Raw genomic sequence first — 22,051 nt, forward strand, 5'->3', positions numbered from 1 at the left:
TGACAAGGATGACATGCGACATAAGTCGATGAGGTTACACATACCAGGACACAATTTCTCTCTGATTCACGAATAGCCAGGGGAACAGCTGTGTAGATCTTCGATTCTGTGTAAATCCGCGATTACAATCAAGTATATAATACAGGTATGCACAGAGTCGATAAACATGGACTTATCTACATATACACAAAGGGTCCAGTACATGTGTATATTCTCACAACATGTCCTCGAAATGTTCAGCAATAACTGTGTGGGAAGGAGTTGGCCAAAAATGTGCCGTGTAATGCACTCAGGTGAATCACTGCTATTCGGTGACATTGGCTGTGTACAGACTGCCTCTAGAATAACCATCATGACATAGGTATTCTCTTCAGACTTTATTGTTCAGTACATCGTGTGTTCTTTGTATTTCAGGGGTCATTAGAAGTCCTTGCTTCATTCAGAAAATTGTGGCGTTAAACTTGATTGTTGTACAAGGCTACATCTTTCCTCTCACTTCCGACTGCGGCGTTCAACAACAAACAAACAAACAAACCTACTAGTTGAACAACTCTATTGTTGTACAAGGCTACTCCTTTCCCCTCACTTCCGAGTGCGGCGTTCAACAACAAACAAACAAACAAACCTTCTAGTTCAACAACTTTATTGTTTCCCCTCACTTCCTTCCGCACATATTTTCCTAGCGTCATTATTAAGTGAAATTCCAAAACATTCAAAGATACATAGTGAAAGACTAAACAATATTATTGATTTTGTGACGCTTTGAGAAACTGTGTGTGCACATTATCCTTTGTGGAAGTAGGTGTTGAGTTAGTGAGTGAGTTAGTGAGCGAGTTAGTGAGTGAGTTAGTGAGTGAGTTAGTGAGTGAGTAGGGTTTTCCATGGCTGGGAACCTAGCTTCACATATTCTGCACGCATATGTGGGGAATCGAACCTGGACCTTCGGTTTAACGTGCGATCGCCTTAACCACAAGGCCTCCCTACCTGCCCTCTCAACTATGGTTCCAGTAACTTAAATATAAATTATTTTATAACTTTTTTGTATGAATACACAATGCCATTTAGAATGTCGTCAAATGTAACAAATGTTATATTTGGGATAACACTTTCTTAGTAAAGTACAGATTCTAGTACTTTTGGGGGATTGATTCCAATTTGGTTCGAACCCGGATGGGAGTCCATCCCCAAAAGTTCGAACCCGGATATGACTCAATCCCCCAAAAGTACTAGAATTTGTACTTAACTAAGAAAGTGTTATCCCAAATATAACATTTGTTGCTACTTTGTAGTTCATGTTTTGAGTGTTTAAACACCGAAATCATATTAGGACGCTCAATATTGGATGATGTTTTCAGCCTGTCTAGACAACGACTTCCGGTGTGGCTACTGGGCCAGTATCCACCAGTGCGAGTTGAACCCTGCCTACATGCTACTCACGTGCCCTTGGTCTTGTAACAATCACTGCGAGTGTCCAAGTAAGTGCTGTCCACGTGTATCTGTGACATCCACTGCAAGTGTCGAGGTAAGTGCTGACCTCTTGTCTCTGTGACAACCACTGCGAGAGTCCCAGTAAGTGCTGACCACGTGTATCTGTGACATCCACTGGGAGTGTCCAGGTAAGTGCTGACCACGTGTCTCTGTGACATCCACTGCGAGTGTCCAGGTAAGTGCTGACCTCTTGTCTCTGTGACATCCACTGCAAGTGTCCAGGTAAGAGCTGACCATGTGTCTCTGTGACATCCACTGCGAGTGTCCAAGTAAGTGCTGACCACGTGTCTCTGTGACAACCACTACGAGTGTCAATGTAAGTGCTGACCGCGTGTCTCTGTAACAACCACTGCGAGTGTCCAAGTAAGTGCTGACCACGTGTCTCTGTGACAACCACTGCGAGTGTCCAGGTAAGTACTGACCACGTGTCTCTGTGACAACCACTGCGAGTGTCCAGGTAAGTACTGACCACGTGTCTCTGTGACAACCACTGCGAGTGTCCAGGTAAGTACTGACCACGTGTCTCTGTGACAACCACTGCGAGTGTCCAGGTAAGTACTGACCACGTGTCTCTGTGACAACCACTGCGAGTGTCCAGGTAAGTACTGACCACGTGTCTCTGTGACAACCACTGCGAGTGTCCAGGTAAGTACTGACCACGTGTCTCTGTGACAACCACTGCGAGTGTCCAGGTAAGTACTGACCACGTGTCTCTGTGACAACCACTGCGAGTGTCCGGATTAGTGCTGACCACGTGTCTCTCTGACAACCACTGCGAGTGTCCAGGTAAGTGCTGACCTCTTGTCTCTCTGACAACCACTGCGAGTGTCCTAGGTAAGTGCTGACCACGTGTCTCTCTGACAACCACTGCGAGTGTCCTAGGTAAGTGCTGACCACGTGTCTCTGTGACAACCACTGCGAGTGTCCGGATTAGTGCTGACCACGTGTCTCTCTGACAACCACTGCGTGTGTCAGGTAAGTGCTGACCTCTTGTCTCTCTGACAACCACTGCGAGTGTCCAGGTAAGTGCTGACCTCTTGTCTCTCTGACAACCACTGCGAGTGTCCAAGTAAGTCCCAATACACTTGTGACATGCGGTCATGAATTTCTTGGAGAGTCATTTTCTCTAAAGTCAAAAACTTGATGACTGATCGGTACTTGTTCTTTTCCACTTCCATTTGACCCCTATTACGTTCAACTGGCCGTCACTAATATACAAACGACCTGAACAGACCAATTATACTTGCAATGAACTACTCAAACAATGTACTGCATTGACTACATTGACATTGTTATGGCCCATAGTTGAAAGTTAGTCAGGCTTATAACTTTTCGACCTCGTTAGTGCTGACCACGTGTCTGTCACATGGCGATGACTATCCTGCGAGTGTCCTGGTTAAGTGTTGACCACGTGACATGATGATGGCTATACTGAGCTATATCTACTGCAGATGTGTACACCCTGGACTCGGCGTGTGACTGTCTCCTGAGGGCCAAGAACGGAGAGTGTGAGTCGAACCAGATCTACCTTAACAACATCTGTAAAACCACGTGTGACACCAGATTGACAAGTGAGTCAAATATGTCTCAACTAGGGACACATTATGGGTCAAATATATCGAACCGAGTGAGAAAATAGATTAAAAAAGGAGAATTTTTTAACTATATTATCATATAGACAGTCAATACATTTATTGAATGTGTAAGTTGGTTCAGCACCATATTTCAGTTATATTACGATAGGTCAGCCTGTTGGAAGAACGCTAAAGCGTTTTGACGTTTTGAATTCCAAATATCTACCTTTCATTGAATTGTTTGTAAATTCAATACGTCAATGCCAGACAAAAAATCAGCCTCGATGTTCTGCCAAAACATTTCATTGGATCTAAAAGCCCAAACAAAAATGATAAAAAATATATGAATTGATCACTGAAAACCAATGAAGACACCAGGTGTTCCCAGACAAATATCATGACAATTATTTTGCAGTTCAAGTAGTGTTGAATTACTTGACAATTAACACATTTGGTTACTCGGCATTACGTGAAGGGTTTAGGAAGAAATAGCCAATCATAGAGGCAATTTCACCCAAGACTGTTATACACAGAGCGGCGAACTCAGTGTTCATATCATTAATTGATGACAACTCCCCCATACAGCCTAACGGTGACTGTGGCTGTGTCTATTTCTCCAGCGTCCTGCCCTACACTCCCCGCACCCATCGACGCTAACGCCGGCCTGTCTACCACGGAGTTGTGGTACCTAACGGCAGTTGACGAGGTGTGTAACCCTGGATACGAGTCGGTGGTTCCGGCCAACAAGGGCAGAAAGCTGTGCGGGAAAGAAGGTTCCTGGATCGTTGATCAGTTCTTTGATACCAGAGTCTCATGTCAGCGTAAGTATGGGCAGCTGTTGACAGAATATAACACCGCTTTGAGTCACATGCCACGGCGCGTCGGCTTGACGTGGGACGAAGACCTGGCGTGACGCATTGACGTTGACCGCTTTAGTAGAATAAAAGAATTCTGTTCAAGAAATTTTCGTAGGAAATCGGCCCATTATTATAGGTTGAAAACATTTCATGTTGGAGAGCGAGGGCAATGCGATGTTAATTCAATTTAATTTGTCTCCTAAACATTTCTAATTAAACATGGTTAAACCCACGAGAACACGTATGATGCTGACAAACCTAGAAACATGATCAGGGAGAGTATGGCGATGCGGTTATGCCAATGGGTCATGAAACGCCTATAGCTGATTTGTTATGTTCTTACTCATATGAACATTAAGGTTTGAAAGGGATGTATTTGAGTGAAGAGGACATTAGTTTGATAGTCGGTGACCATAAAATGGACCTTTGGGACCTTTTGGGATCTGTTTCTGAGAAAATATATTAATACGATGATGTTTTCCTTTTCGCCATATTCTTCATTACTGAAACACTTTAAGCCGGAAGTTCGTAGTGGAGCGTTGTATGAGGACATAGGTTTGTGAACACGGTGTACATTATGCTTTGTGGCTGAGTGGGGTGAAGTACAAACAGGTGTTTCTACAGGCGTGGACTGTGGCGACCCCCCGGCCATCCAGCATGGGACGACGATGCATACCTCCACACTGTACGAGTCTGTAGTCACATATACCTGTGACTTGGGATACAAGGGATCAGCTGGACACCTGGTACGCACCTGTAACGAGTCGGCTTTGTGGAATGGCTCCCTGCCTGTTTGTGAAGGTACAGGTTTCTCACACAGTTTATGATTTCTAAAGCTGAATTTAATCACTATTAATGTGACGATGTAACTTTGAGCTTTTACAACTTGTACACTGCCCAGTTTCAAATTATGTTTTTGAATACATTTGCAACAAATGGGAGTGTTGGTACATTACAATAACCGACAAACTAACTCGTCATCGCTAACACCCCAGCTTAATTCTAGCTTTTGACAATTTTGAAAATTGATTTGACCAAAACATTACGAACGTTATCAAAACGAATACACTCTTCAACAAAAAAAGAAACTCACAGGTAGATTTTTAGGAAATTTATTGTACCTAATAAAATCGATATTTCTAATTTAATATCATAGATACAAGTATGAAATTTTGGAGCTCGATAGTCACATGTCGTTGTACAAAGGCATTGAAAACTGTTCATTGTCATGTCACATAAACCCACAAGGTTGCGCTGAACTCAATATCTCGTGTGACCGCCCCGGGGAGCAATCACGGCTCTGCATATCCTCGGGACTGACTGGATAAGTGTACGAATTCTGTCCCTGCGGAATTCTGCGCCATTCTGCTTGTAACGCGTTGGCCAGTTGTGGGAGTGTCTGCGGCGTGTTCTGACGTTGAAGTACACGTCGATCTAGTCCATCCCAGAGGTGTTCGATTGGGTTGAGATCTGGAGATAGCGGCGGCCAGGGCAGGCCGTTAACGTTGGCCTTATGAAGGTAGTCTACCGTGACACTGTGTGCAGTGTAGCGTTGTCCTGTTGAAACAGCTCCCTCTGGAGGTCAATGGTTGGAAGAGGGTGGGGTTGAAGAATTTGATTCTTGCAGCGATTTGATGTCAAATTTCCCTGAACCACAACCAAGTCAGATCTCGTAGTGTAGGACATGGCCCTCACACCATGACACTACCGCCACCGAATTTGTCGAATTCACGTACACAACGTGCGGAAAAACGCTCATTTCGACGACGATAAAAACGTTGTCTTCCATCTCGCCGGTGAAGAAAAGATCGTGATTCATCGCTAAACCACACTCGTCTCCAGTTTCTCAAATTTTAAGGCTGTAAGGTATGGTACCAACGCAAGCGTCGCTGTCGATTAATCTGATGCAAAACAGGGACGATAACTGGTCTTCTGGGTCGGATTCCCAGAATAGTGCTGTGGTGGACGTTGAAGTGGCGTGCAACTGAAAACTACGATTCCCCTTTTTGGATACGTCCTCTGGCGATGTCCCGATCGGCAGCGCTGTCTTGGCATTTTCGAATTTGAAAAGTGTTGGCAATTGAAGGACAATTGGGTTATGCTTGCCTTTTTATAGCCATTACCACGAGTTACGAATGCCATAACTTGCACGTGCATTTTGCTTTACTGTTTCCCCCATGACATTTTTGAACAAGTATTTAAGACATTGCAAATCGCGTTTTGACGTACCGTTTGTCGAATATCAGGCCACCAACATTTTCCAATAACATATATCCAATTTATATACCGGCTTGTTTGTGTAGTCAGGTTCAATGAACTACCTGTGCGTTTCTTTTTCTGAAGAGTGTTCTTGGCTGAAAACATACGCCGAAACACAGCAAACTTAAAGTCAAAACACAACTATGATACTCGTCTCAAATACTTCACCAAAGACATTTCTTGTTTTCATTTTAGTCACCATCAAACATTGGTGTATACTTTCTTTTGCTCGGGAGTATATTACCCCTTTCTCTATGATAAATGGTGTAAAAATGCATTCGCAAGACATGTATGTGGTACACTCAGTACTGAGTGGTGAGAGACTATATAATACTTTGATTATCGTACAGTTAGAACAAAACCATGCTCAAATGAAGTTATCTCCAATCAGGACACGTCTAAAGGGACATGCATGTCACACACTCGGTCTGCATGCTGATAGATCAGTTGAGGCTACCTATCATTACTAAGTCATGTCAAACAAATCATATCACTGAGTATGCAGGGAACAGATTGGCCCAGTCAACCAGTAAATTCCCGGACAATAACAACGGAGGGAAACAACCACCCTGCCTCAGACCAGGTATGGGAAACTCTCTGATCTGTGAATCTGATATATCGCTACGTTGTTATCTGTGGTCAGATCAGGGAAGGTCACACCGCGTTGATAGAGCAGTCAAACGACCCTTGGAACTCTCACGCATAAACGACAGGGACCGCTTATTTTTTTTTATCATTAGGCTACTTAGAAGAGATTACGAATATTGAATTAAATACCGTAAAGCTACAGAAGAATGACATTACTCACGTTATATTGACAAATTAGTCGCGTGGTCTCCATGGAGGTCTCGAGTAGACGTTTAGGACACACCGTGTTGAAGAGATCATGCGTACAACATGAGCCATAATACAACAGTCCGTGCACGCATCTCCTGTAACGGAGCTAGAATACGAATAACCCTAATCATGACGTTACATATCTATTGCGTTTGCGTTCAATCCAATCGATAAAGCCCTGTACAAGCGCGGACATTTTGTACACTGAGGTGCATTTTGTGGCTTGGTAAGCCGCTTTCAATAATCTAGTCATTTTGTTGACAAGATGTCACCAAATATTTCAGAGTACCTACGGTGTAATATCATAATACTAATGGAATTAATTTATCTGCGATCGTGGACAAGGAATATTTCTGTAAAATGATGAAATATTGTAATCATTAAAGAGAACGTGAGCTGTCCGTGTTTTGAAAGGACTGCTATGATTTCTGAGGTTTAATTTGATCATGACGGTTTAGTTCACAGCTTTGGTCAAACTGCTCACATGGCTCAGTGTTCCTCCCCGTCACTCGACACATGCATTGCATGGGGATAACAGCGTCTCGCGTACATGTAACCCAACAATGGTATTTAGCAACACCTGGTTTAACGGACTCAAAGAATAAATAATAGGGCCAGATATATGAAAATATAACTAACGAAAGATGTAATCTTTCAAAGTATTTCAAAAGACGCAATTTGTCAAAGGATTATCTTGTGTCAGAAGGGATTAGTTGATCACGTCACAAACATCGCTGTAAATGTTCCCTTACAAATACAACACGCACAGACAACATTATTTACACATAACTGCTGTTGATTACAGTTTTGTTTAACCCCCGTATAGACTCCAGGTTAGTTAAACAAGGTGGCCAGTATGCTGTTCTTGATCGACGTGGGACTTTGCTCTTAATATCAATCACTGGTTTACACGGTTATGTACCTGACGCTGTGATATAGCTGGAATATTGCTAACTACAAGCCACCGTGATATAGCCCGAAAACGGTTGGCTTCAGGCCGCCATAATATTGTTAGAATATTGCTGACTGCAAACTGACCTATGCATAGTCCCCCTTTAACGAAACTTCCACCTGTTCCATCTACAACAGGACTGCAAACTGACACACTCATAGTCCCCCTTTAACGAAACTTCCACCTGTTCCATCTACAACAGAACCGCAAACTGACACACTCATAGTCCCCCTTTAACGAAACTTCCACCTGTTCCATCTACAACAGGACTGCAAACTGACACACTCATAGTCCCCCTTTAACGAAACTTCCACCTGTTCTGCCTACAACAGAACCGCAAACTGACACACTCATAGTCCCCCTTTAACGAAACTTCCACCTGTTCCATCTACAACAGAACCGCAAACTGACACACTCATAGTCCCCCTTTAACGAAACTTCCACCTGTTCCATCTACAACAGAACTGCAAACTGACACACTCATAGTCCCCCTTTAACGAAACTTCCACCTGTTCCATCTACAACAGAACCGCAAACTGACACACTCATAGTCCCCCTTTAACGAAACTTCCACCTGTTCTGCCTACAACAGAACCGCAAACTGACCCATGCATAGTCCCCCTTTAACGAAACTTCCACCTGTTCTGCCTACAACAGAACCGCAAACTGACACACTCATAGTCCCCCTTTAACGAAACTTCCACCTGTTCTGCCTCAACAGGACCGCAAACTGACACACTCATAGTCCCCCTTTAACGAACTTCCACCTGTTCTGCCTACAACAGGACTGCAAACTGACACACTCATAGTCCCCCTTTAACGAAACTTCCACCTGTTCTGCCTACAACAGAACCGCAAACTGACACACTCATAGTCCCCCTTTAACGAAACTTCCACCTGTTCTGCCTACAACAGAACCGCAAACTGACACACTCATAGTCCCCCTTTAACGAAACTTCCACCTGTTCTGCCTACAACAGAACCGCAAACTGACACACTCATAGTCCCCCTTTAACGAACTTCCACCTGTTCTGCCTACAACAGGACTGCAAACTGACACACTCATAGTCCCCCTTTAACGAACTTCCACCTGTTCCACCTACAATACACTTTTATCCAGCTTGTGTAACACTTTCTTGAACAATGCTTTTATGTCACGCCTGGAAACTTTGAAAGAAGAATTGTTAGTGATGTGCCAGGACTATTTCTGAAACATGTCGGCGAAACCCTGTCCAAAAGAGTCATTCTATTCCAACGACAAACTGGAAGCCGTTCCGTCGTGACAACGTCACATCTGTCACTGTTGTCAGTACGAAGTAATCATGGTGTGTGAGCCCCAATGCTAATACTATCAATTACATCGCTCCAATTAATTCCAGCAACCGATACAACACGCAGTGCTGCCATCTATCACCTGTAATTGACACATACACATATATTGGCCCTTGACAGGACAATCCACCTGCATTATCAGCTGAGACGGATAGAGATCTCCAGTCAGGGTTTACAAGATGTGTGCGGAGATACATAGCTCAGGATCCTGATGCTCTCAGCCATTGTACAGACACACTGTGCTGGTTATTGCGGTGGATGTGTTCCTTGGTGGCATGCTAGCCTATACTTAGAGAGTTTGACGGCTATATCTGTGTCTCGTCACACTGATGGACTCGGGTGTCTGAGGTATGGGGCAAGGATGGGTCTACTGCTTCTTCAAACTTCCTCTTTTCAAAACGCAGCAAAATTATCTTCGTCCCGTCTTTTCTTGTCAACATCATAGTTGCCCCAGATGGAGCTATTACAGCGCTGAACCTCTATTTTACATTGCAGTTCTACACATCACTATCCCTATTCTACACATCACTATCCCCATTCTAAATACAATTATCCCCATCCGAAACTTCACTATCCCAATTCTACACATCGCTATCCTCATTCTACACATCACTGTCCCCATTCAACACATTGCTACCCCCATTCTACACATCACTTTCCCCATTCTACACATCGATATCCCCATTCTACACATCACTATCCCCATTCTACACATCGCTATCCTCATTCTACGCATCAATATTCCCATTCTACACATCGATATCCCCATTCTACACATCGATATCCTCATTCTACACATCGATATCCTCATTCTACACATCACTATCCCCATTCTACACATCGATATCCCCTTTCTACACACCAATATCCCCATTCTAAACATTGCTATCCCCATTCTACACATCGCTATCCTCATTCTACGCATCAATATTCCCATTCTACACATCTCTATCCCCTTTCTACACACAACTATCCCCATTCTAAACATTGCTATCCCCATATAACTTACGAAAGATGTAATCTTTGAAAGTATTTCAAAAGACGCAATTTGTCAAAGGATTATCTTGTGTCAGAAGGGATTAGTTGATCACGTCACAAACATCGCTGTAAATGTTCCCTTACAAATACAACACGCACAGACAACATTATTTACACATAACTGCTGTTGATTACAGTTTTGTTTAACCCCCGTATAGACTCCAGGTTAGTTAAACAAGGTGGCCAGTGAGCTGTTCTTGATCGACGTGGGACTTTGCTCTTAATATCAATCACTGGTTTACACGGTTATGTACCTGACGCTGTGATATAGCTGGAATATTGCTAACTACAAGCCACCGTGATATAGCCCGAAAACGGTTGGCTTCAGGCCGCCATAATATTGTTAGAATATTGCTGACTGCAAACTGACCCATGCATAGTCCCCCTTTAACGAAACTTCCACCTGTTCCATCTACAACAGGACTGCAAACTGACACACTCATAGTCCCCCTTTAACGAAACTTCCACCTGTTCCATCTACAACAGGACTGCAAACTGACACACTCATAGTCCCCCTTTAACGAAACTTCCACCTGTTCCATCTACAACAGGACTGCAAACTGACACACTCATAGTCCCCCTTTAACGAAACTTCCACCTGTTCTGCCTACAACAGAACCGCAAACTGACACACTCATAGTCCCCCTTTAACGAAACTTCGAACCTGTTCTGCCTACAACAGAACCGCAAACTGACACACTCATAGTCCCCCTTTAACGAAACTTCCACCTGTTCCATCTACAACAGGACTGCAAACTGACACACTCATAGTCCCCCTTTAACGAAACTTCCACCTGTTCTGCCTACAACAGAACCGCAAACTGACACACTCATAGTCCCCCTTTAACGAAACTTCCACCTGTTCTGCCTACAACAGAACCGCAAACTGACACTCCCCATTCTACACATCGATATCCCCATTCTACACATCACTATCCCCATTCTACACATCGCTATCCTCATTCTACGCATCAATATTCCCTTTCTTAACATCACTATCCCCATTCTACACATCACCATCCCCATTTAAACATCGCCATCCTCATTCTAAACATCGCTATCCCCATTCTAAACATCGCTATCCCCATTCTAAACATCGCTATCCCCATTCTACACATCGATATCCCCATTCTACACATCGCTATCCCCATTCTAAACATTGCTATCCCCATTCTACACATCACTATCCCCATTCTAAACATCACTATCCCCTTACTACACACCACTATCCCCATTCTACACATCACTATCCTGATTCTACACTTTGCACCAGTTCTACCCAGTCAAAGACCATCAATAAAGTCATAACCTACACATATTCAGTAAACCTGCGTATGACCTGATACTTGCCATGTATTTGACACGGGTATCAAAGTTGAGATTTGGACCTTAAGTGTGCAGTGTTTCGGCGATTGTTTTCGGCCAAGTAACGTTTTCATAACGCATATCATGTTTTGGCCAAATCCACCTTCCAAGTGTTGTTTCATTTGCCTGTCAGGTATTTTTAGAGACACGTAATAGTTGCATCGTCTACCCGAGTTCAGGGAGAGTAGGTGGGGTGTGAGGCCTCAGGTACAAAGAGGGAGCTCATTGTACTCTTCCCGCCCTGATAAGTTAAACACGGAGTAAAACCTACTCCCTCACTCACTCACTCAACGCCAGTCAATGCATTTCAGTTATCAGATGTCCTGGGCCTCCTGTGGTGTCACATGCATCCAGGATTGGCAGCAGCAACGTCTACAACACAACCATAGAGTACAGCTGCAACATCGGCTACAACCACACCGACGGTGATCTACAAAGACGTTGTCAACTGAGCGGGCAGTGGAGTGGCAGTCATCCTGTCTGCACCAGTGAGTCGGTGTTTCAATATGTTAACCTGTTACGTTAGATAACACAGGAGCCGTCACTTGGAGCCTCCTGTGATAAACTCTCTTGGCAAAACTGCAAGGTTTGCCCTGCCGCAGTTGCACCCATACTGAATTGGGAAAGATAAACAATGTAATGAGTTAGGGGGATAAGTTATGGAATATGGTATGGTCAAGTTAATGGAAAGGTTCAGTTCTGCCAGTACTGGACTGATTACATAACCAAATAAAGATTTATGGCTTAAATAAGCGAAAAAGGCAGATTGAAACGAAAAATGTACCCACGTGTAAAAAAAGTTGCCTGAAGATGAATATTTTACCGTTGTATTTACTATCTTTACATATTTCCAAGAAAGAAATATTCAGCTTGGGTTAAATACTTGCTTTAACGCTTGTGTTGGTTTCAATTGACATCTTATAGCCTAACCGCTACATTTGGTGCTATTAAAAGTAAAAAAGACATACAAGGTTGAAAAAGGACAATGTGAAATTCTCGTTCATATGAATATTCCTGAATACCGTCAAAAAGAATGTCCAATAGTTCACTGCTTTACTCATTCAGACCTTGCGGCCATAATGAGCCCTTGTCATACACGTCCCAAGACCTTAGAGAGAAATATGGTCATTTGTACCGCTGAGTAATATTCCATCTTTGTAGATGCTGTGGAGAATATTTGAAAAACGTAAGACGTTAACATAAAATATTGAAAACCATATTTAAGTTATATTACAACACGACGTCAATTGTAGTTATCTACTGCCCTGTTCCGGTCTTTGTGACACACGCTACGCTGAGCCACACGACGACCCACTACCTGTCACGTGCCTCATACCACTGTCTGATTGGCTACAACCACACGTCAGGTGACCTGTCACGTGTCTGTCTGGAAACCCAATTATGGAGCGGTGACGAACCGGTTTGCACAAGTGAGTTGCGATCATTTTGAAGGCAATCATTTCGTCATTATAATCATACATGATTGTTTTGATTTCTAGAAAGGAAAGTGTTTTTATGCCTGGAACAGATAATCCAGATTGGTAAGATGAACAACGATCCACGCTGTCGGTGGTCGATTACACGCAGTATCACTGAGCCTGAACACTCGAGTTATCAAGTCTTTACGACCAGCCAAGGTTGCGTTCTAACCCCAAATCCCCATGGGGACAGTAGAGTCGTAATAACCTAACGTACAACTTATGAATTTTGCAGAAGTTCATTCACTGTTGGTTGTCAAACCTGTTTAATACTCTGCGTCTTGCGTATTCGCGTAACGTCTCTTAGTCTGAGGTAGAATTAGTCCCAACAAGCCAAGGCTTGTCGACTAAGTACTGGATCATTTGGTCCAAGCTCGGTGTCTTGATCCCACAGCGTGGAGCGTTGATCTCGGTCACCGGTTTGCCTGTTCCAGACTGATTATTTACAAGCGCCTGGAATATTCCTGACTGCGGCGTTAGATAGCATTCATTCACTAAGTCATTTTCGAATTACCCCCTTTGAACGTTTTGACTTTGAGATAATAGCATTATATCAGTTTACAAAGTCACACAGTTTTATGAGTTGTGGTCGTGCTGAAACCAGCGCTTTATAGTTTCTTGTAATTATTTTCAATAGTACATTGATACATCTAGAATGATGTTTAGAATGGGGATGGCGATGTGTAGAATGGGGATGGCGATGTGATGAATGGGGATAGCGATGTTTAGAATGGGGATAGCGATGTTTAGAATGGGGATACATTGTAGATCCGGGGTAGAATAGTTTAGCAACCCATGCTTGCCGTAAAAGACGGCTATGCTTGTCGTAAGAGGCGACTAAAGAGATCGAGTGGTCAGGCTCGCTGACTTGGTTGATGCATGTCATCGATCCCAATTGCGTGGATCGATGCTCATGTTGTCAATCACTGGATTGTCTTGTCCAGACTCGATTACTTACAGACCGCCGTCATATAGCTGGAATATTGCTGAGTGCGGCGTAAAACAACAAACAAACAAACAAACATTGGTATATGTTTAGATTAGCCACAATTTCCTCTAACTGCTATTTCAGTCATCTCGTGTGGGGAGCCGCCCATTGTTGGCGGGGCAAAGTCTAACGCCACCGGCTTCAACTACACCGACATCGTCACATACGAGTGCTACCTCCAGGAGGACGAAAACAACATCATCAAATGGGACAGGGTGTGCGAGGCTGCAGGCTTGTGGACAGGACAGGAGGGCAAATGTGCAGGTGAGTTGGTTGTAGGGACTGTAGTCTTGTGGACAGGACAGGAGGGCAAATGTGCAGGTGAGTTGGTTGTAGGGACTGTAGTCTTGTGGACAGGACAGGAGGGCAAATGTGCAGGTGAGATGGTTGTGGGGACTGTAGTCTTGTGGACAGGACAGGAGGGCAAATGTGCAGGTGAGATGGTTGTAGGGACTGTAGTCTTGTGGACAGGACAGGAGGGCAAATGTGCAGGTGAGATGGTTGTGGGGACTGTAGTCTTGTGGACAGGACAGGAGGGCAAATGTGCAGGTGAGATGGTTGTAGGGACTGTAGTCTTGTGGACAGGACAGGAGGGCAAATGTGCAGGTGAGATGGTTGTGGGGACTGTAGTCTTGTGGACAGGACAGGAGGGCAAATGTGCAGGTGAGATGGTTGTAGGGACTGTAGTCTTGTGGACAGGACAGGAGGGCAAATGTGCAGGTGAGATGGTTGTAGGAACTGTAGTCTTGTGGACAGGTGCAGGTGAGATGGTTGTGGGGACTGTAGTCTTGTGGACAGGACAGGAGGGCAAATGTGCAGGTGAGATGGTTGTAGGGACTGTAGTCTTGTGGACAGGTGCAGGTGAGATGGTTGTGGGGACTGTAGTCTTGTGGACAGGACAGGAGGGCAAATGTGCAGGTGAGATGGTTGTGGGGACTGTAGTCTTGTGGACAGGTGCAGGTGAGTTGGTTGTAGGGACTGTAGTCTTGTGGACAGGTGCAGGTGAGATGGTTGTGGGGACTGTAGTCTTGTGGACAGGACAGGAGGGCAAATGTGCAGGTGAGTTGGTTGTGGGGACTGTAGTCTTGTGGACAGGTGCAGGTGAGATGGTTGTGGGGACTGTAGTCTTGTGGACAGGACAGGAGGGCAAATGTGCAGGTGAGATGGTTGTAGGGACTGTAGTCTTGTGGACAGGACAGGAGGGCAAATGTGCAGGTGAGATGGTTGTGGGGACTGTAGTCTTGTGGACAGGACAGGAGGGCAAATGTGCAGGTGAGATGGTTGTAGGGACTGTAGTCTTGTGGACAGGACAGGAGGGCAAATGTGCAGGTGAGATGGTTGTGGGGACTGTAGTCTTGTGGACAGGACAGGAGGGCAAATGTGCAGGTGAGATGGTTGTGGAGACTGTAGTCTTGTGGACAGGACAGGAGGGCAAATGTGCAGGTGAGATGGTTGTAGGGACTGTAGTCTTGTGGACAGGTGCAGGTGAGATGGTTGTGGGGACTGTAGTCTTGTGGACAGGACAGGAGGGCAAATGTGCAGGTGAGATGGTTGTAGGGACTGTAGTCTTGTGGACAGGTGCAGGTGAGATGGTTGTGGGGACTGTAGTCTTGTGGACAGGACAGGAGGGCAAATGTGCAGGTGAGATGGTTGTGGGGACTGTAGTCTTGTGGACAGGTGCAGGTGAGTTGGTTGTAGGGACTGTAGTCTTGTGGACAGGTGCAGGTGAGATGGTTGTGGGGACTGTAGTCTTGTGGACAGGACAGGAGGGCAAATGTGCAGGTGAGTTGGTTGTGGGGACTGTAGTCTTGTGGACAGGTGCAGGTGAGATGGTTGTGGAGACTGTAGTCTTGTGGACAGGACAGGAGGGCAAATGTGCAGGTGAGATGGTTGTAGGGACTGTAGTCTTGTGGACAGGTGCAGGTGAGATGGTTGTGGGGACTGTAGTCTTGTGGACAGGACAAGAGGGCAAACGTGCAGGTGAGATGGTTGTGGGGACTGTAGTCGTGTGGACAGGACAGGAGGGCAAACGTGCAGGTGAGATGGTTGTGGGGACTGTAGTCTTGTGGACAGGACAGGAGGGCAAACGTGCAGGTGAGATGGTTGTGGGGACTGTAGTCTTGTGGACAGGACAGGAGGGCAAACGTGCAGGTGAGATGGTTGTGGGGACTGTAGTCTTGTGGACAGGACAGGAGGGCAAACGTGCAGGTGAGATGGTTGTAAGGGCTGTAGTCTTTTGGACAGGACAGGAGGGCAAATGTGCAGGTGAGATGGTTGTAGGGACTGTAGTCTTGTGGACAGGTGCAGGTGAGATGGTTGTAGGGACTGTAGTCTTGTGGACAGGACAGGAGGGCAAATGAGTGAGTGAGTGAGATGGTTGTGGGGACTGTAGTCTTGTGGACAGGACAGGAGGGCAAACGTGCAGGTGAGATGGTTGTGGGGACTGTAGTCTTGTGGACAGGACAGGAGGGCAAACGTGCAGGTGAGATGGTTGTGGAGACTGTAGTCTTGTGGACAGGACAGTAGGGCAAATGAGTGAGTGAGTGAGATGGTTGTGGGGACTGTAGTCTTGTGGACAGGTGCAGGTGAGATGGTTGTAGGGACTGTAGTCTTGTAGACAGGACAGGAGGGCAAACGTGCAGGTGAGATGGTTGTAGGGACTGTAGTCTTGTGGACAGGACAGGAGGGCAAACGTGCAGGTGAGATGGTTGTGGGGACTGTAGTCTTGTGGACAGGACAAGAGGGCAAACGTGCAGGTGAGATGGTTGTGGGGACTGTAGTCGTGTGGACAGGACAGGAGGGCAAACGTGCAGGTGAGATGGTTGTGGGGACTGTAGTCTTGTGGACAGGACAGGAGGGCAAACGTGCAGGTGAGATGGTTGTGGGGACTGTAGTCTTGTGGACAGGACAGGAGGGCAAACGTGCAGGTGAGATGGTTGTGGGGACTGTAGTCTTGTGGACAGGACAGGAGGGCAAACGTGCAGGTGAGATGGTTGTAAGGGCTGTAGTCTTTTGGACAGGACAGGAGGGCAAATGTGCAGGTGAGATGGTTGTAGGGACTGTAGTCTTGTGGACAGGTGCAGGTGAGATGGTTGTAGGGACTGTAGTCTTGTGGACAGGACAGGAGGGCAAATGAGTGAGTGAGTGAGATGGTTGTGGGGACTGTAGTCTTGTGGACAGGACAGGAGGGCAAACGTGCAGGTGAGATGGTTGTAGGGACTGTAGTCTTGTGGACAGGACAGGAGGGCAAACGTGCAGGTGAGATGGTTGTGGAGACTGTAGTCTTGTGGACAGGACAGTAGGGCAAATGAGTGAGTGAGTGAGATGGTTGTGGGGACTGTAGTCTTGTGGACAGGTGCAGGTGAGATGGTTGTAGGGACTGTAGTCTTGTAGACAGGACAGGAGGGCAAACGTGCAGGTGAGATGGTTGTAGGGACTGTAGTCTTGTGGACAGGACAGGAGGGCAAACGTGCAGGTGAGATGGTTGTAGGGACTGTAGCCTTGTGGACAGGTACAGGTGAGATGGTTGTGGGGACTGTAGTTTTGTGGACAGGTATAAGTCTAAGATAATACGTCATGTAAAGACGTGAGCTTCTAACTTACCTTCGTTATTCCTGGAAAATGCACGGTCATCCTATATGTATACCATCTCGTTCTATATGCAACAGTATTCTGCAAGGGCCTCAGACACCTTGTGCTCTAGTGTTACATGTAGTCGCGTCATCCTATATGTATACCATCTAGTTCTACATGCAACAGTATTCTGCAAGGGCCTCAGACACCTTGTGCTCTAGTGTTACATGTAGTCGCGTGTGTAACGCCAATATCAAGACAGATTTGGATTGTCCTGTTCTGTGGAATATATGCATAATGACTGTGCACACATACACATATATCTAGTATAATTCCTTGTATCGGACCAGCCTTCACTAACATTTCACAATGTAACAAGATTCAGTCAAGTGTATATATGCAATAAGTCGTAAAATTTCATTCAAAATATTATGAATTGATATTCAACGGTGCATGCTTACACAGAATTCCATTCCATTTTACGAGAGTGGCTCTATTGCTTCCTTTGTATATTAAGACTAATTATTTCTATTGATGCAGCCATGCGGAGGAAGTTTGAAGCCACACCAGTGGAGGCAAAGGGATCTCTGGCATTCGGGACTGTGGCAATGTCCATCCTCATCCTCATCCTCGTTTGCATCATCATCCTCGACATCCCCACAGTCGTTCGCCAGTCCAAGTACCTCAGGAGAAACGTCAGGAACTTTAAAATCATCGTCAGGACCAAAATGAACTTCCTCCTCAACAAAAAACAGTGGGATGGTAGCAGACGCTTGTCAAAGGTCGACACACAGTTCTGTACTGGGGATAGGGAGTCCGTCAACATGTCGTCGATGTCACTGCAGAGTATAGATGGAGAAGAGGAAGATGGCCTGAGGACGCACTCGGCAGCATCAAGATCTAGTCGGGAAATCTGGTCATGCCAGACCTCCATTTTGTCCTTGTCGCCAGATGATTATCCTGCTGTTGCCCCAGAATGTACAAATCTCAGTGGACCGAATCTGACGACTGACATTTTTCAAAATGAAGATGTTCTGTGTGACGGACCTGGGATGCTGGTTACTGCTGATGTGGAAGTACATCACCTGGACTAACCCTGGAGGAATGTCCCCCTCAGGTCGATGCTTTCGACTACAGTGGCTACTGTATTAGAACACCATATTTGGGATGTTGGAACTGTTGCCTTGCAACGACTACTGTGTTCTAAAGTACGTACCTGTATCACGGGTACTGTGTTCTAAAGTACCGTACTGTTATACTAACCTGTGTCACGGGTACTGTGTTCTAAAGTACCGTACTCTGATACATACCTGTATCACGGGTACTGTGTACCTGTGTCACGGATACTCTGTTCTAAAGTACCAAACCGTCATATATACATGTGTCACAGATACTGTGTTCTAAAGTAGCGTTCTGTCATACATACCTTTGTCACGCCTACTCCGTTCTAAAGTAGCGTTTTGTCATACATACCTGTGTCACGTGTACTGTGTTCTAAAGTAGCGTTTTGTCATACATACCTGTGCCACGCGTACTGTGTTCTAAAGTAGCGTTCTGTCATACATACCTGTGTCACGTGTACTGTGTTCTAAAGTAGCGTTCTGTCATACATACCTGTGTCACGCCTACTCCGTTCTAAAGTAGCGTTCTGTCATACATACCTGTGTCACGCCTACTCCGTTCTAAAGTAGCGTTCTGTCATATATACCTGTGCCACGCGTGCTCCGTTCTAAAGTAGCGTTCTGTCATACATACCTTTGTCACGCCTACTCCGTTCTAAAGTAGCGTTCTGTCATACATACCTGTGTCACGTGTACTGTGTTCTAAAGTAGCGTTTTGTCATACATACCTGTGCCACGCGTACTGTGTTCTAAAGTAGCGTTCTGTCATACATACCTGTGTCACGCCTACTCCGTTCTAAAGTAGCGTTCTGTCATACATACCTGTGTCACGCCTACTCCGTTCTAAAGTAGCGTTCTGGCATATATACCTGTGCCACGCGTGCTCCGTTCTAAAGTAGCGTTCTGTCATACATACCTGTGTCACGCGTACTCCGTTCTAAAGTAGCGTTCTGTCATATATACCTGTGCCACGCGTACTCCGTTCTAAAGTAGCGTTCTGTCATACATACCTGTGTCACGGGTACTGTGTTCTAAAGTAGCGTTCTGTCATACATACCTGTGCCACGCGTACTCCGTTCTAAAGTAGCGTTCTGTCATATATACCTGTGTCACGTGTACTGTGTTCTAAAGTAGCGTTCTGTCATACATACCTGTGTCACGCCTACTCCGTTCTAAAGTAGCGTTCTGTCATACATACCTGTGTCACGGGTACTGTGTTCTAAAGTAGCGTTCTGTCATACATACCTGTGCCACGCGAAGTCCTTTCTAAAGTAGCGTTCTGTCATATATACATGTGTCACGGGTACTGTGTTCTAAAGAAGCGTTCTGTCATACATACCTGTGTCACGCCTACTCCGTTCTAAAGTAGCGTTCTGTCATACATACCTGTGCCACGCGTGCTCCGTTCTAAAGTAGCGTTCTGTCATACACACCTGTGCCACGCGTACTCCGTTCTAAAGTAGCGTTCTGTCATATATACCTGTGTCACGCCTACTCCGTTCTAAAGTAGCGTTCTGTCATACACACCTGTGCCACGCGTACTCCGTTCTAAAGTAGCGTTCTGTCATATATACCTGTGTCACGCCTACTCCGTTCTAAAGTAGCGTTCTGTCATACACACCTGTGCCACGCGTACTCCGTTCTAAAGTAGCGTTCTGTCATATATACCTGTGTCACGCCTACTCCGTTCTAAAGTAGCGTTCTGTCATACATACCTGTGTCACGTGTACTGTGTTCTAAAGTAGCGTTCTGTCATACATACCTGTGTCACGCCTACTCCGTTCTAAAGTAGCGTTCTGTCATACATACCTGTGTCACGTGTACTGTGTTCTAAAGTAGCGTTCTGTCATACATACCTGTGTCACGCCTACACCGTTCTAAAGTAGCGTTCTGTCATATATACCTGTGTCACGTGTACTCTGTTCTAAAGTAGCGTTCTGTCATATATACATGTGTCACGTGTACTCTGTTCTAAAGTAGCGTTCTGTCATACATACCTGTGTCACGCCTACTCCGTTCTAAAGTAGCGTTCTGTCATATATACCTGTGTCACGTGTACTCTGTTCTAAAGTAGCGTTCTGTCATATATACCTGTGTCACGTGTACTCTGTTCTAAAGTAGCGTTCTGTCATATATACCTGTGTCACGCCTACTCCGTTCTAAAGTAGCGTTCTGTCATACATACCTGTGTCACGCCTACTCCGTTCTAAAGTAGCGTTCTGTCATATATACCTGTGTCACGTGTACTCTGTTCTAAAGTAGCGTTCTGTCATATATACCTGTGTCACGTGTACTGTGTTCTAAAGTAGCGTTCTGTCATATATACCTGTGTCACGTGTACTCTGTTCTAAAGTAGCGTTCTGTCATATATACCTGTGTCACGCCTACTCCGTTCTAAAGTAGCGTTCTGTCATATATACCTGTGTCACGTGTACTCTGTTCTAAAGTAGCGTTCTGTCATATATACCTGTGTCACGTGTACTGTGTTCTAAAGTAGCGTTCTGTCATATATACCTGTGTCACGTGTACTCTGTTCTAAAGTAGCGTTCTGTCATATATACCTGTGTCACGGGTACTCTGTTCTGAAGTAGCGTTCTGTCATATATACCTGTGTCACGGGTACTCTGTTCTGAAGTAGCGTTCTGTCATATCGACCTGGTGTACGTGTATACGCATCCTTCATTGGATCCGAACTGATGAACGCCCCTATATAAATATGTATCTGGTTCTGAACCTTTGGAAATATGTTTTTTGACAATACTTCATTTGAAGTTTCCGATATTCTATTTATATTCAATTTACATCATACACATAATTTCAGGATTATCTGTTGATTGTGATATTTTGTTGCTAACATGTAAATAAACCTTAAAAAGTGTGTGGTGAACATCTGTAATATTTTATTTGTTCAATAAGAAAAAACACAGGAAGCTTTTGTCAATCCCAAAATGTTTTCATTTCATAGTAGATGCAAACAAACAAGGCAAAATACAACGTTAAAGGGGCACTGATCTAACGGACTGGTTGTTGCCTTTGTTATTGTTTTCCCCCCGTGAGTACCCGGATGATACGCAACGCAACTGAGCGTGACCAGAGACTGGGGTACCGTCTGCAAGGACAGCTAAATAAACTTGGAGGCTGGAGGCAATATTTGTTTTACGCAGCCTAAACAAACAGACAAAAAAAACA

The 22,051-nt window shown here is 45.1% G+C and overlaps 1 protein-coding gene across 1 annotated transcript; it reads left to right on the forward strand.

Moving 5' to 3' along the window:
- Window positions 1-1,723: 1,723 nt before the first annotated feature.
- LOC124151355 (sushi, von Willebrand factor type A, EGF and pentraxin domain-containing protein 1-like) lies at window positions 1,724-21,740 on the forward strand. Its single transcript, XM_048384719.1, has 8 exons — window positions 1,724-1,757; window positions 2,940-3,059; window positions 3,683-3,883; window positions 4,544-4,720; window positions 12,014-12,190; window positions 12,956-13,132; window positions 14,253-14,432; window positions 18,282-21,740. Exons 1-8 carry the CDS (start codon window positions 1,724-1,726, stop codon window positions 18,833-18,835), a joined length of 1,620 nt encoding a protein of 539 aa, XP_048240676.1. The 3' UTR covers window positions 18,836-21,740.
- The last annotated feature ends 311 nt before the right edge of the window (window positions 21,741-22,051 follow it).

This window comes from Haliotis rufescens, unplaced genomic scaffold, assembly GCF_023055435.1.
Source record: "Haliotis rufescens isolate VD_foot unplaced genomic scaffold, xgHalRufe1.0.p SCAF_50, whole genome shotgun sequence".
Lineage (NCBI taxonomy): Eukaryota > Metazoa > Mollusca > Gastropoda > Lepetellida > Haliotidae > Haliotis > Haliotis rufescens.

What these genes read in the sequence shown, in the direction of transcription:
- LOC124151355 (XM_048384719.1), top strand. Translation starts at nt 1,724, where the DNA reads ATGTGTCTCTGTGACATCCACTGCGAGTGTCCAA. An exon ending in TGACGAACCGGTTTGCACAA is followed by an intron (nt 13,133 to 14,252) that starts GTGAGTTGCGAT and finishes CTGCTATTTCAG; the next exon opens with TCATCTCGTGTGGGGAGCCG. An exon ending in ACAGGAGGGCAAATGTGCAG is followed by an intron (nt 14,433 to 18,281) that starts GTGAGTTGGTTG and finishes CTATTGATGCAG; the next exon opens with CCATGCGGAGGAAGTTTGAA.